The 14,930-nt window shown below is 32.4% G+C and overlaps 1 protein-coding gene across 1 annotated transcript; it reads right to left on the bottom strand.

The window, feature by feature from the left end:
• Positions 1–4,159: 4,159 nt before the first annotated feature.
• Positions 4,160–7,519, bottom strand: LOC130635411 (uncharacterized). The gene is made up of 2 exons (XM_057444742.1): positions 7,260–7,519; positions 4,160–5,543 (listed from the first exon to the last, which is right to left on the bottom strand). The coding sequence occupies exons 1-2, from the start codon at positions 7,262–7,264 to the stop codon at positions 4,808–4,810; spliced, it is 741 nt and encodes a 246-aa protein (XP_057300725.1). The 5' UTR covers positions 7,265–7,519; the 3' UTR covers positions 4,160–4,807.
• Positions 7,520–14,930: the final 7,411 nt, after the last annotated feature.

Raw genomic sequence — 14,930 nt, 5'->3', positions numbered from 1 at the left:
ATTTCTGCTGAAAAAAAAATACAAGTAATTATATTCCTCCAAAAACCCACCCTTTTTTCTCATCTATCGTTTCCAGAAATAAATGCATCGAAGAATTTAGATATAATAAAAATGCACGTGACTATTGTGTACTGTTGTCTATTTTATTTCCGCTGTTTAAATGAAAATAAGAAACTGATAATTAATTCTCGGTTGAAAAACAAAACAAACCTTTTCTTCAAAGAGAGAGTAATAAATTAATGGTTCCTTTATTTAATTATGTTGCATCATTTTTTCAAGGTTCTGCAATAGACATGTTTCAGTATGGAGCGGATGTCATATTTAAAGATTTGTTTTTATATTATTCTTTTATTAAGATTTTGTAGTGATTCTGATTGGTCAGAAATATTTTTCTTTCCAATTTTGAATATGAGCTGATGTAAATCTACTCATTCCTGACATGCAGAAAACAATGTAAGAGAAAAAATAGATATTCTCAATGCACAAGCTCAGAACATTTTCTGCTTGAAGTGTTTTGAGGAGAATGCGCCGTGGAATTAGAAAAAAGTACGTTTATATTAAGTTACTTCAACCTTTAAAGTAAAATAATTTTGAAATTACAAACATTTACACGGTGGTTATTGCAATTAAGGATTTATTATAAATGTAATTAAAAAAACGAAAAAATAAGACGACAAAAAAGTCACTTATTAAAACTAATTTAAAAAAAAATTAAGAGAGGTGAATTGACTTCTGCGGCACGTTATTACTATAAGGTTCCGAATACCCCCCCCCCCCCCCCCCACGCGTATTATTTGGGAAATATTTGGACCGTCGATGTTATTAGACAATGGTTTATTAATGTAAGAAAAGCACTAAAGGGTCGTTTTCCTATCAAAATTTTTCGATCAAAATGGCAGTAAGTTTATGATAAATGGTTAAAACAACAAACTAAACATTTACTCCAGAAAGATGAGTTCAAATTTGGTAAGCATTTGGTTCAAGAATGAAAGAAGGAACAATAGTCCTATAGGACTAACAAAAAGTATACGATTAAAAAAGAAGAGCAAGTAATTCGGATTGCAGATTACTTAAAAAACATTTAGAATGAAAGAAAGTACTTCATAGAAAAATATGGCACTGATCCACCCATCATTAACGAAGACTAAACGTAAAAAGACACTTTCTGTGTCTTTTTACTTGCACTTTCATTTCTTTAAGAGAAAACTACATGCTTTGGAGAAAAACAGTAACTTGCTTCACATAACTATGCAGTGACTTGATAGTGAAATTAAAGCCAGAATTTGTTTTTAAAGGTAAAAGCACTCGAATTAATTGAGTATAAACCGAGGAAACAATAACTGCCATTGACAATTTATTTTTCTTAAACGTTTCGAATGTTCATCCACCCATTCTCAAAAATTATTTACGAATATGCATACTGCATATACTCCTAGTGGAACCAATTTATTATGTTGAGTCCTGATGGATTTCATATACCCTATAGACAAGATCAAAACGAATGGGGTGGTGGATTGATATTATACATCACCCTTTCTATAATTTGTAAAGCCCTTCACCCTGCTGTTTTTCTATTTATTGACATCGAAGTACTGTGAGTGATTTGACAATTCTTCAGACCTTTCCAAGTAATGGAGCAGATTGTTCTATAATGCGCACTTTATGGAAAGTACACCTGGAGAATCTTCGACGTCAGTTACTTGGCCTGTACATCGCACAAAAATTTTTGCTACCTACCTACCTCAAAGTACTGGCAAGAAATTGCGTTTGCCTATATCGAAAAATAGCAAAAAAAAATATGTCCGGATTGCAGATGTACATCTATTTTTACCTCTATTTTCCACAGCTCTTAGTTTCTGTGATTTAGTCTTGAAGTTTTTTCATCTTTCAACTTTAAGGGATTTGGAGTGGCGAAAGAAAACATTTCTAAACAGGTTGGTTTTGTCTAAACGTGTAGCATTATGTTGATTTGTGATCCTACAGGTAAAATCTAGAAGGAGAGTTTATTTTTTAAGATTAGGCCGATTATTATATCAAAAACGTCATTATGATAATTAATTATTAGATGACTCTGCAGAATTATTTTTCTGCTTTTAGTGGAAAAATTAGAAACTCAAGTAACACCATGTAAATTTCATTTTTCACAATCAAACATGTTTGTACCACTTTTTCACAAGCCTTCAAGCAAGAACGCTACAACATAGATAACACAAGGAAGCTAGAATGTCTTGTAACAGTGGTAAAAGCGGTAATAATTTTTAAACTAAAGCATTCTACTTTCTCTTACCAAGGTATTGAGGCAATGGTACTTTGCGACCTTTTTTAAAAAATGAACAAAAAAGTTCAATTCGTTTTGACCAATAAAGGGTATTTGGGAAAACTTCTTATTTTGTCTAGGTGCGCACGCGCGAACAAAAAGTTTGTGAGCCATTTGCGCTACAGCGTACAGTGTAGTTAAAAAAGAAACGATAGGTGTTTAAAATGCGCTAGACTTATTTTCTAGCATGTCTGTTTTTCGGAATACTCTTCGTGAGAGAAATGCCCTAAATGCTTTTAGGTACGAAGTTGGCCACTTTGGTTAAATATATTTTGCAGGGAGTTTGTATATCCCAATAATATTTGAAAGCATTTTTGTTACTAAGAATGAGTTTGCATGACGTCATTGGACAACAATGTCAAGATTACCTACTTAGTGTTAAGCCTTTAGAGTACATGTTCAAAAAACATTTTATGCCCATTTCTCCTTTGGACCTAGTGCACAGGAATATTAAAACCCGACTTTATAGATTTTGGAACCATAAGAAATTGTTCAGACAGTTGAAAATGGCTATGGTATTTAAAACTGTTTAAAGGGGAATTCCAGAAAAAAACACTTTTTTCTTTTTTGTTTTATACGTACTTAGATAAGCATAAAAAACCCAAAAAAAAATTACTTCATTTGTTTTACTTATTTAAAATTGTACAAGCCTTCGCATATTCAATTTTTTTCTCATAAAAAAACAGACAGGCGCAATTTCATTTAGGACTGGACCCGATTATAAATAATGATAGTTTAAGCGAGGGCAGATAACGTCCATGTTATGTCCTATAGCTTACATTTAAATCGCTTTTTGTATGTAATTTACGTTTAAATTGTAAAAAAATGGTTAGGTGGTCTGCGTTTCGATGTATTATTCATCAGATAAGTGTAAAGAAGTCGGTTTTCACAGAATCCCATCTGTAAAGAAGAAAGAACTCAGATAACAATAGCTAGCTAAACAAAATACGTCGTGCAGGTGATCCACCAAGCAATCAAAGTTTTTATGTTTGTTTGTCGCACTTCACAGATATTCCTTTTAAAAGAGATCTCCAGGAAATAAACTTCCATATTAAAATGATGCCACTTCGTAAAAATGCCATTTTAGCTAGCAAACTTGATCAAAGTTTCTCATTTCATTATTTGTACTTATATCCACCGAACACAACCAAATAACGCTTTGAACATTTCTATATTAAATAAAAAAGGCATTATGCCAATTTCCAATACAAACACCGACAAAAAGTTTCCTAGTTACACATATATCTTTCGTAGCGCTCAAGTTTCTATTCTTTGTTTTTCAAAGAAGCTTTTTTGATGGAGGGATCTTTCAGGGGGTAAATGTGACCATTTTCTTCAATCTTTGTTACTGTTTAAGGCTGCTAATGCAGTTTCTAAAACAGCTTTGTCAAAACAACAAACAACTTATAAATCAGTAGCTTCTGCAACGCCTTTATGACCTACCATAATTATAAGAATGATTTTACTTTTACAATATTAATACCCCCGCTTTACTAAGTTATCATAACACGAACATTATTCGATCTTTCGATCACGCATTTCTATATATCCATCACGGAGAAAATTTCAATGTTACGTAAAATTTGTTTCCATTTGTGCGCAAAAATGCGCGTGCGGAGGAAAGATATTGCTGAACTGTGAAATAAAAATAAGTTGGCTTCTAAGGTAAGAAAGATTTTTTACTGAAGCAAATGATAAAGTTTTTACGAAAAGAGTGTAAAAAAAAAAGATTTTAAATATATTTTTTATACCTTTAAAAAGAAAATGCTTTGCTGATAACGTTACTTTGAGTCAGTAAAAGACACCTCGTCACTTTGCATCATTATTAATTTCTCCCTTGTGAGACACAAGAGGTTCGGAGTTGTATGGCTGTAGCTTTGTAAAGTCTTTTTCATGAAGAAAATTATCCGATTCTAAGTTTTCTGAGTTATAATCTTCATCATTATTGCAACACTTATCAACGAGCAATGTAAAGTAAGTAAAAAAAACTTTTAGAAGGCGGTTACCTTACCGACTTTCTGCACGATGTGACGTGTGCTCATTTAACCTAGTCCTCTCGACTTTACGCGACCTTGCAAATTTATTTGAAATTGAAGATATTTACAGACCCGATTAGGTATAAATAGAAATTTTTAACGATTGTAAAAGGTTTACTTTGACATATTTATGCATTGTCTTATCAAAATAACATTTTTTTCAAATATTTTTTTTTCACTGGAGTGCCCCTTTAATTGCATCACTATGGTTTAGACAGGATGGAGAAGTGTCATGGCAACGAAAATATTATTTATCTAATTAAATTAAAACTTGTTTAAATCGTTGCATGATTCATTTTTGGTACTGAAAAATTAAAGAAAACCAACTGACAAACAAATTCGGTCTATCAGGATTAAAATTAAGAAAATATTATAACTGATAAATATATTTATTTAATGTTCACAATTAAAGAATACAATCTTACGGAACCTATATTAAATATACTTTGGTTAATCAATTGAATTTGCTATCTGATAGAAATTCAGATAGGTCGTTTATATACTGACATGTTCGTCGTAATATTTTAAGTTTGGAGTTATATTTTGTCTTCGCAGTGGTAGAATTCCTCTGCTTTGGCAGCTTCTCGTCCAGAAGCCGAAACAGTTCATTCATCTCGGCAACCCGTTTTTTTTGCCGTGCATTGATTCTCAGTCTATAACTCTCTAAGTAACAATCATTTCTGTACGAAATATCAATTCTATTTTTCTTATTTAATTTATTGTAAAACAGTTTTTCTGCTGTACTTAATTCTTCGATGTCTTGTAAGCCACAAGTGCTATCAGAACATTCGGATGTGCTGCTGCTAGGCTCAAATATGTATGAGTCATCTGACGAAGAAGGCTTTTCATCGGCAAACTCATAATATATATCTTTTGATTCGTCTATACACGTTAGTTTGCGATTATGCCAAAACATATCATCAATTTTATTTTTCTTGTTTAATTTGTTGTAAGACTGTTTTTCTGCTGTATTTAATTTTTGAATGTCTTGTAAGCTGCCCGTGATATTAGAGCATTCGGATGAGCTGCTGTTATGCTCAGATATGTATGATTCAAATGATGAAGAAGGATTTCCATCGGCAAACTTATAATATATATCTTTTGAATCGTCTTTAAGCGTTAGTTTACGATTGTGCCAAAACACATCTTTAACAATGTACTGTTCTTGTTGCATGGTGCGCGACATTGTACTATAAAGTAAACATGTTTAATTATGACTTAAGAACTAGCTTCTATACGCATATACTTTGCTTTTCATAGCTGTTTTAATATGTCAACTGCGAACAACCCATTCACAAAGCTACCAAATAAAAGAAATGCTAGCTATTCGATTACCGAATCTCATGAATTGATTGATCATATAAAGAAGTGTCATACTAGAAGAAAAAACAATATCTGAAACAAGCAAACACGAACTGTTTATGTCTTAACACAGAACACAACACACATCATTTGTATTCACACTATGCTTATAATGGTCACAACTTAATAATCCAGTATTATAAGTCTGTCAAAGCATGAACTAGTGTCATTTGTTAAGTAATTAGACAGACACCCATCTATATTTTATGAACAGAACAGTTAAAGTGGTTTGCAATTATTTTTTAATTACGTTGCAAAGTCAATAAATTCTAGTATAGTTCTTGCATAATCTCACCAATTATTTTTTACAAAGACAGACAAAAGTCTTAGGTACACCTTAGTAAGGAATTTTAACAACTTTTATATTGAGGATTTTTTTAAATAAGTCAGCATATGACCACATCAGCATTGTCCCTAAATCTGAGTTGAGCTACCGACTGTTACTTGTTGCGACAGCTCTTTTTGCTTATTGTAACAACATTATCACTACTTGTGTCAAACCAGGAAAATATGAGACATCGTTAATGCAACAATCAAGTTCGACAAATGTCTCATTTGCTCTACAAATATCTCATTTTTCACATGTTGGTTTTTCTATTGATCCATCAAGAGATAGTTATCACACCAAAAATTATTTTTCCGGTAATAGCTAGCAAGCTTTTATCATTTAAGGATGCAAAATTGACGAAAGATGCCAATCCAGTATAATCTGATTACAACAAAATATATTTTTCTCTGTATTATTATTATTCCTAAAATTCGTACGGGATATAGCCACGTCAGTGTTGAAAACACTGCTATCAACTTGGATCCTGTGTTCTGAATGTGTAGATTAGGTATACAACTGCATTGCCTACCTAATTTTCCTTACATGACGTGGGTTGAGCCGTAGCTGTGACAAAGACAATTGCTATAAATGCCTGCACTGTGGACCAAACAACGGACCTTATGATTACGAAGCTAACTCCATAACCATAAGGCCACACGCCACAAATACAATGCGCCCACACCTAATTAACGATAATTAATGTTCGGAAAGGAGCTAGTCTGCTTGCCTACACAACTTCTATTAAACCATTTTAAGATGTCTTATTTAAGTCTTGAAAGTTTCATTAATTTCGAAGGAATGTTTTTTGTCCACTATCCGCAACTCACACTCAGAGAGTGTAAATGGCTTGAAATTCGGATTGATGTTGCAATTTTTCTATAGGCCCTCACTCGTGACATAATCGACCTGAAATTAATGGGTGTTTTAAGCAGACAAGATATGTAAAAAAAAGCTCGGGCCTATGACCTTTAGCACATCTATTTCTTCGGTTCTACGGTCTGTTTTCTTCAAAACAAGAGGTATCCATAGCGGGGATTACAGTATATGTCTGTAATAATCCTTCTACTAAAAACAATATTAATTCTTGCTAATACTTGTTCCTGTGTTTGCGTTCATAATATTGATAACAGGCTTATCTAACATATCGATGTTCACCGAAGAAATATGTGAAAAAGAGTGTATTACGACGAAATACAAAATTTCACTGCATACTTACTGCATGTTCAAGTATACTCCTTTTTACTGCGTCAAAGCTCATGTCTAAACCATAACTTGAAGTCAATTGATAGCTATAGTAACCTGCAATTAATTCATCATATGATGAAATTAATTTTCTAATCCAAGTATTAGTAAATTAATTGCCAAGAAATTGTTACCTAAACAACACAAACTTTGCATACATATGACCAACAACGCGCATACATAAAATCATTTGCATATGCAGAGTCCAAACAGCTACTGTAAAACCTTTCTAAAGCGAAGAGCATCTAAACTTCAATAAAGTGTCAATAAGGTATCCACTGTTTAGTGGCTATCCCTTTCCATTACTTTGACAACTTACTTTAAGCTTTTGGGCATTCCATGTGTACAGTGAAATCTTTTGCAAAGTGTATCAAGAGGCTGGTTTTGGGAGAAGAAAAAGCTTAAAAATAGTATATTGTAAATATCTTATTTCTATTCAAACAATCCTAATTTTTTTTCTACTAGATAGCTAAAAATAAAATAAATTGAAAAAAAATTAAATGAAAATATAAAACCTTGTAAAGTGTGCAGGAACTTCGGGCTTGCTCTATTCGATCCCCTGTTTGGCGTGTCCGTTATTGGGAGGTCAATCTGAATGTGTAATGTAACTTAGACCTGGAAGTGCCGTCAGCTAAGGATAAGTATTCGCCACATATGTTTTTATTATAAGTCGGACCTGTTTTAGGTCACACACATAAAAAAACGGTTTTATTATTACGTTTGACCGTCAGGTTATGTACGTTTATGTCTGTTTTTAAAAGTGTTTGCCATGACGAGTTCTTTGCTGTAATATAGCACGAACGAACCTGAGTTAGAAGCCAATCTTTTCATAATGGGACAAGAAAAGTAAACTTCATGAAATTATTGTAATTTATCACTTCTAAGTCAAAAAAGCTCTGTTTCACTTCTTTTTTTCACTAACAGCTTCCGTTGAAACATTTTACACAACTAGCCCATTTTACGTATTCACTAGAGAACTATTAACATAATCTGTAGACATTAACATGCACTATTTTGATTCCTTGTGTATTTCTTTATTTTTAAGATCAAACACTGCATACTAATAAGCAAATGGTTTTGATAACTATTTATTTATTGTGAGCTTGGAGGAAAGAATACGGAAGGAGAAACAACTCTTTTAAATCTATTGAAACACTGCGTGAGGTTCTAGCAGGTGTCTGTATAGAAACTTAATTTGAAATTTTGGCGGTTGTGTGACTAAATTATTCGTAAATAACAATTCGCAACTATGATTGGTTATAAAAACAATTAGATAATTTGATGATGAATTTGATAATATTATCAAAACAAGAAGCCATATTGAAATCGGTAAAATTTCTTTTGTTCTTATGTTAACATAATTAGCGAAGAAGCACATGCTCGACACTTTTGTAAACAAAGAGAAAAAGTTTATATCTCGTTTTAAAACGACGTTCTGTTATAAGAAGTTATTTCTTTAGTTAGAATAATCATTAATCCAGCACACATTTTGTCGGCACTCGTCCGGCGCATATCTATCTATATTGTTTTTCATGATCAAAGTGGTATACTCAAGCCTGCAAAAATAGGTTAATATCATGGTTAAACGCTTATTTCCAAACGTATTGTTGAAGTTTTTAACAGCAATGTTTACCGTCTTATATTAGGCACACTTTCCATACAAATATCACGTGCCTGCGGCGTGTTACAGTCAGATTTCAATAGAAAAAAGTTAGCCCCTATTAAAGGAGAATATGGAATTTGATCAATTTTTTGCGAAAAAGACTCGGTCGAGCACCTCACGCACTGATTCTTTTGAAATTAAAAACAATAGAAAATTCAATACATTTAAAGCGTACAGAAATGAAGTTGTTTCTCCTTCCGTATTCTTTCCTCCAAGTTGTGAGTTTGTTTTTTTACAATAAAGAGTTGTAGGTTTCCAATTCTTACAATTAAAAGTTGCTGGTTCAAATTCCTACTTTAACAACTAACTAATACACTGCTTTTGACCTCAGACCGGATTTTGTAGAATGCAATTAGTGCTTTATATATCTTCTGCGGGAAAGCAGGACATTTATAGTTACATAAACATATAAACCATATGGATACGTACGAAAGCCGTTAACCTTGCCGCTACTTAATTATTGCTTGCAAATGGACAATGACAGTAATTTTAATCAAAGATACATTTCTTAAATGGATGTTTTTTTTCCGTTTGATGTTTGATATTACGTTCATTTAGTTCATAATGTTCTGTTATTTGATTTGATTTGATTTGATGAATTAATTGATGTGTAAACATGAACAAAAGAAATACTGGCAGTAAAGCTTCAGTGCGAGAGAGACGCAAGTACGTTTATGTTATTATCTGGCTCCATTTTAATCTATATAATAATACGCTTAATGTGTCTGTGTGTGACAGGCAAAGTGGATGTGTTCATTTTCCTTTGATGTAGCCGATGAAGTCTTTGAAAAGGTTATATCGATTGTGCTCGCAGGTTTACTTTGTTTACATCACGTGATCAATATGGAGCAAGTTGAATTGCTGAAATAAATTTAACGGCTTTCTTTACAAAAATGGTGTCCTCGACACCGAAGAAAACAACAGAAAAAGAGCGGTCCCTTCGTCTTGAAAAAAGTGAAAAGAGCATATTAAAAAAGCATATTTAGAAAGAAAAAAGTTCAAATGAAGAAGTAGAAATGTTAAGTTGGAAGTGAGAAGTGGAGCTAGAATTGAAGAAAGTTAGAAGTAGAAAATAAAGTCTAGAGTTTGAAGTCGATTTGAAATATCAGATAGCAAGAACTTTGATATTTTTAGACGTTCAGTTTTTATGTCGCTAAAGCAAACAGGCTCCTTTTTTCCAGCAAAAGCCACCCGCCCAAAAGCCTCAAGTTCTTAAAGTAGCCATATTTATTGACATTTTGTTGCATAGTTAATGTGTGCCCTGGCGCGTAACTAATGTATTTGTTCTAAAATTCCAAATGCTACATAAAGCTGCTAGCTGACAAACAAACGGAAAAAAACTTTAATTTGTTGAACTCACTGTAATGTTATTATTTTTACTTTACTATTGTTTCTCTTTATATGTGTTTTGCTAAGCAAAAATAGCTAGCTTTCGTTTTAGCTAAGTGTTCCCAGTTTAAGTATATTTAACTGGGTGTCTTAGCTACTGCTAGCCTCCAAGTCCAGCTCCCCATCCCATGGCTAGCTCTAGCCTATGACTTCTGTTGTTATTCCTATTTTTTAATTATCTGTAGCTAACTAATATAGTTTCCAAATTTCTCTTCTTTTATGAGCACGAATTATGATGTATCAAGCTAGCTAGCTACCTACAAAATCTTTTAAAGACTTGAACTTTTTCAGGATAGTAGGATGTACTATTATGCCCATAGAGTATATAGATGAATTCCGTTGTTTACATTTTCAGTGGTAGGCTATTTTGGCTTTGTCATTTGCGTGGTAGGGAAAAAGATTGGGGTGCTAGGTGAAGCAAAGTAATCATCAGTTCAATTTTTCAAATGAAGATATTCCTAATGAATTTAAATAAATCAGAAGGTATCAACCTTTACTCGATAATAGTTTATAAACCCAACGATGTCCCTGTTAGAAGAAGTCCACAGTAAAAGACCCTTCTTCACCAAATCCTAGCATTATTTTTTCTGCCACGCAAAAGCCAGAGCCAAGGAGCTTACCGTAAACAAATGACGTCTCGCTGGAATTCATCTATAATTTTTTCACATGACCCGTGTACTTTGCAAGGTGGAACACATGCAATATGACAAGTGGAACGAATTTTATAGAATTTAAAGTGTATGTGTTAAGTTATTTATTTTGCTTTGTTACTGATTTTGTAATCTAATGGGCGATGACTGTATGCACTGAAATGACTGATTTTTCTAAATTTTGATGTGTTTCATAACCTTTTCGTGAAAGATTGATGGGTAATGGCAATATACAACAGCTGAATGAAATTATTTTTGTTGATTTAGATGTTTTTCTTAAAAACCAATCTGTTTTACATTGTGTGTAAACTTTTGTTTACGAACCATATACAATTTTTTGACATTTAGGTTCAGAATTGTTGGTAATGGGTAGTACGGATCATCATAGTACAAAAGAAAAATTTCTGTGTTCTTAGCTGGTTGATTTTTACATTCTGTGTACATTTTTGTGGGAGAGAATGGTATGCAACTGAAATGACTGATTTTTCTAGATTTACATTTAATGTTTTCTAAACTATGGCTTTTTTATATTTTTGTATAAGCTTTTAAGGGAAAAACAATATTTAAAATGTGTAAGGGACTTATTTTTGTTGATTTGTGCTAACTCATGCAGGCCAACTTTTCGATATTTTAGAATAAAATACCGAGGGTTTTTAACATAATCACTTATAAGATGTACACAATTGAGATGCGTTACTTCTGACATTGTTATTATCCGTGTTGTGACTGTTGGTGTTCTTACTGTCGGTGTTGTGAGTATTGGTGTTGTGAGTGTCGATGTTGTGAGTGTCGTTGTAATTTTTTATCAACTAGATTTTGCACCTTGCAAGCTGTTATTTTTTTATTTTGTATAAGATTTGACATTTGACATTTTGTGTAAGATTTTAAAAACATTTTTTTGTATATGCATTGCTTACGTCAGCAGAACACCGAAAGAAACTTATTTTTTAATGGCCTTTTGCCTAAGTGGATTTTTCCACGGGTTTTATCGACTAGTCTTTATAATAACACGCCAGTTCTGTCTGTCTGTGACTTTTGCAAAGTGGATTATATTCGTCAGTACTTTCTTTGATAAAGTCTGTAAAACATCGCCCATAAAACTGTTGCAGGTATAGAAATTTCTAAAAAAAAATTTGGTACTGTTGACGGGCAATTGCTGACGTCAGCAAGATTTTTAAGCCCTTGTATCTCATTAACAACTCATCAAAAGCACATGATCATATACATTTTCTTGATCAGCAAGTTAAGCTCTACACAATAAATACAATGGATAAATTGAATTTCGTTAATGTGTTCTTGCATATACACTACTGACATCAGCGAAAAGTCTAAAAGAACCAATTGTTACATTGTCCTCATGCCCAAGTGGATTTTTCCACCGGCTTTATCGACTAGTAAATAATAAAATATTTGGCTTTGTTAGTGTACCTTACCGCTCAAAGAAAATTTAAAAGTACTTTGTTATACATTTAAGGGTGTTAAAGTAAATTTTTGCTTTTTTTGCAGTGCAAAGATGAAGCAGAATTGTACAGCTAAGATTTGTTTAGGTTTAAGAGATAGAAGAGTTAGTTTGTTCCCAATGTTCACTGTAGTAAAAAACACAATATTGGTTACTTAATACTTAACTTCCAACAATAACTAGTATAAAAGTTAAAGTAAAGAAGAAAGTATAGTGGCTCTGGCTACCTCTCTTAAAGACAACACAAGGTAAAATATATACAGTACTCTTGTTCGGAATATCATATGTTCTTACTGTCGGCTAAGGGAAGACACAGACGGTTCACAATTAAAATTTCACAGAGTTTGATGAAACAAAATCTACAAGTATCTAAATTAAGTAAGGGGAACCTAGCTAAAATAACCAAAATTTCCACAATATGACATTAGTTGATACAGACTAATTACAGGGTATATACGTACAGGTAGAGGTTTTGATTCATGTCCAAGAGCGTTTGTGTGTAATCCCACATAACGGTTGTTGCCTATTGAACAGAAATTTCGGTAGCTTTGATTGGAAACCTTTGACAATCCAAAACTGCCTTTGCAGTCCCTCTTGGAAAAATAAACAGGGAATATCCATTGAAATTAGTGAGGCTAACCTCACAAGTATAAAACCCTACTTATTGTGGTTAAGTCAATTTGGAATCAAATTGGAAGCGCTGCTTTTTATTTCGGGAATAATAAGGCAAGTTCGGAAAGGTGAAGTATTTATCGGACAAGAAGCACAAACTTTATTTACAAACATTTGGCAAAGCTTGCCCTTATATATATGTTATTTTCGGTAAGTTGACAAGCTCATAACTCATAACAAGCTCATAACAATTAAACTACCCTATGTTTGTTTTAGGTAGGTGGAAAATACCTAGTGTTACAGTTATTTAGGCACCATAAACAGGGTTTATATCGATCGATGAGTAAACACTAAACAATTTGGAAATTTTTTATCGTTATCTTTCCAACCAAGATTAATGCAACATTATCCATGTCTATTCTACAACTTTTTAGAGGACGTGTTGTTATTTCTCTTCCTTATTAACCTTATTAACCTCGCTAATTGCAAGTATTTTGTCATTGTGCGTTTACCTTTTAAGCATCAGTAAAAAATTAAGAAAGAATTATATAAAGGCAATCAAATAGACCTGTTATATATAAATAATATATAAACAGACCTGTTAAAATGACGAACCGCTAACGCCAGGTCGAGTAGCTTTGGTGTTATCATGGATCAACTTGACTACAAGACCAAAAAGCGGTAAACTAAACAAGATCTTTGTGTATAATGAAGCACTTTTTATACACGCACACAACATCCTTTCTCTGCACGGTATTCTGAAATTTCCACTAGATAGCAGAAACATGCAACTGCTTATATTTATATTAAAGTTTAGTTTCAGAGGGTATAAATATAGAATAATACAGATTGTGAACAACACTCATTCCCAGGGCCTTTTGTCGTTCTTGTATAAAGAGAGTCAAGAACCCCGGGGGTCAAGGCTAGATTGTGAGTTCTAAAAACTCAGATTACTGTATTGTATGTTTGTGTTTATTTTCCCTTGCATGTATTATATATATATATATATATATATATATATATATATATATATATATATATATATATATATATATATATATATATATATATATATATATATATATATATATATATATATATATATATATATATATATATATATATATATATATATATATATATATATATATATATATATATAAACTTACTTTTTAAGTGAGGGCGATGAGATCTTTCAAAGAAAATTATGGATTTTGACCGAGTAACAAAGAAATGGGTACAACTTATTAAGCAAAATCATTTTTTCAAATCTTGTGCGTTTGCTAAGCAAGTTTCAAACTCAATGCGGCCTATTTTCATTATAACCTATAGGGCGTGGCATTATAGACCACCATTGAATTCATCACGACTTTCACTTTTTTAGGGATATTAAATATTGTCCCTAAATGCTTCAACACATAGCTTTTCCAACATATGGTGCATACAATAATCTGTTATAGATTTGATAACATTAGTAACAATATTTCTGAAAAATATTGTTACCGCTGTTTTTGTTTTTGATTGAAATAAAAACACGGACACAATTGGTGCATTGTACTAATTATACACTGCTAGTTATATTAAATTTTCTGTACAGGACCAAATTCCTCAGGATCTTTAGTGGAAAATTGGGAACTTTTGTTAAAGATTTTGTGCGTGTTTCAGCATGATCTGGTTCAACAAACAAATAAAATATAGGTACACACAGTTTAGTTTGTAGGTACACAAAGTGTGGTTAAAAGAGGGATACAGTCTAGTTAGTAGGTACACAAAGTCTACTTAGAAAGTATAAGATGTCTAGTTTGTAGATACACAAAGTCTGGTTAAAAAATACACACAGTCTGGTTAGTAGGAAGACAAAGTCTAGACTGT

Source organism: Hydractinia symbiolongicarpus, chromosome 3 (genome assembly GCF_029227915.1).
Source record: "Hydractinia symbiolongicarpus strain clone_291-10 chromosome 3, HSymV2.1, whole genome shotgun sequence".
NCBI lineage: Eukaryota > Metazoa > Cnidaria > Hydrozoa > Anthoathecata > Hydractiniidae > Hydractinia > Hydractinia symbiolongicarpus.
The sequence above is the reverse complement of the archived record's forward strand: the minus strand, read 5'-3'. Positions and strand labels throughout refer to the sequence as shown.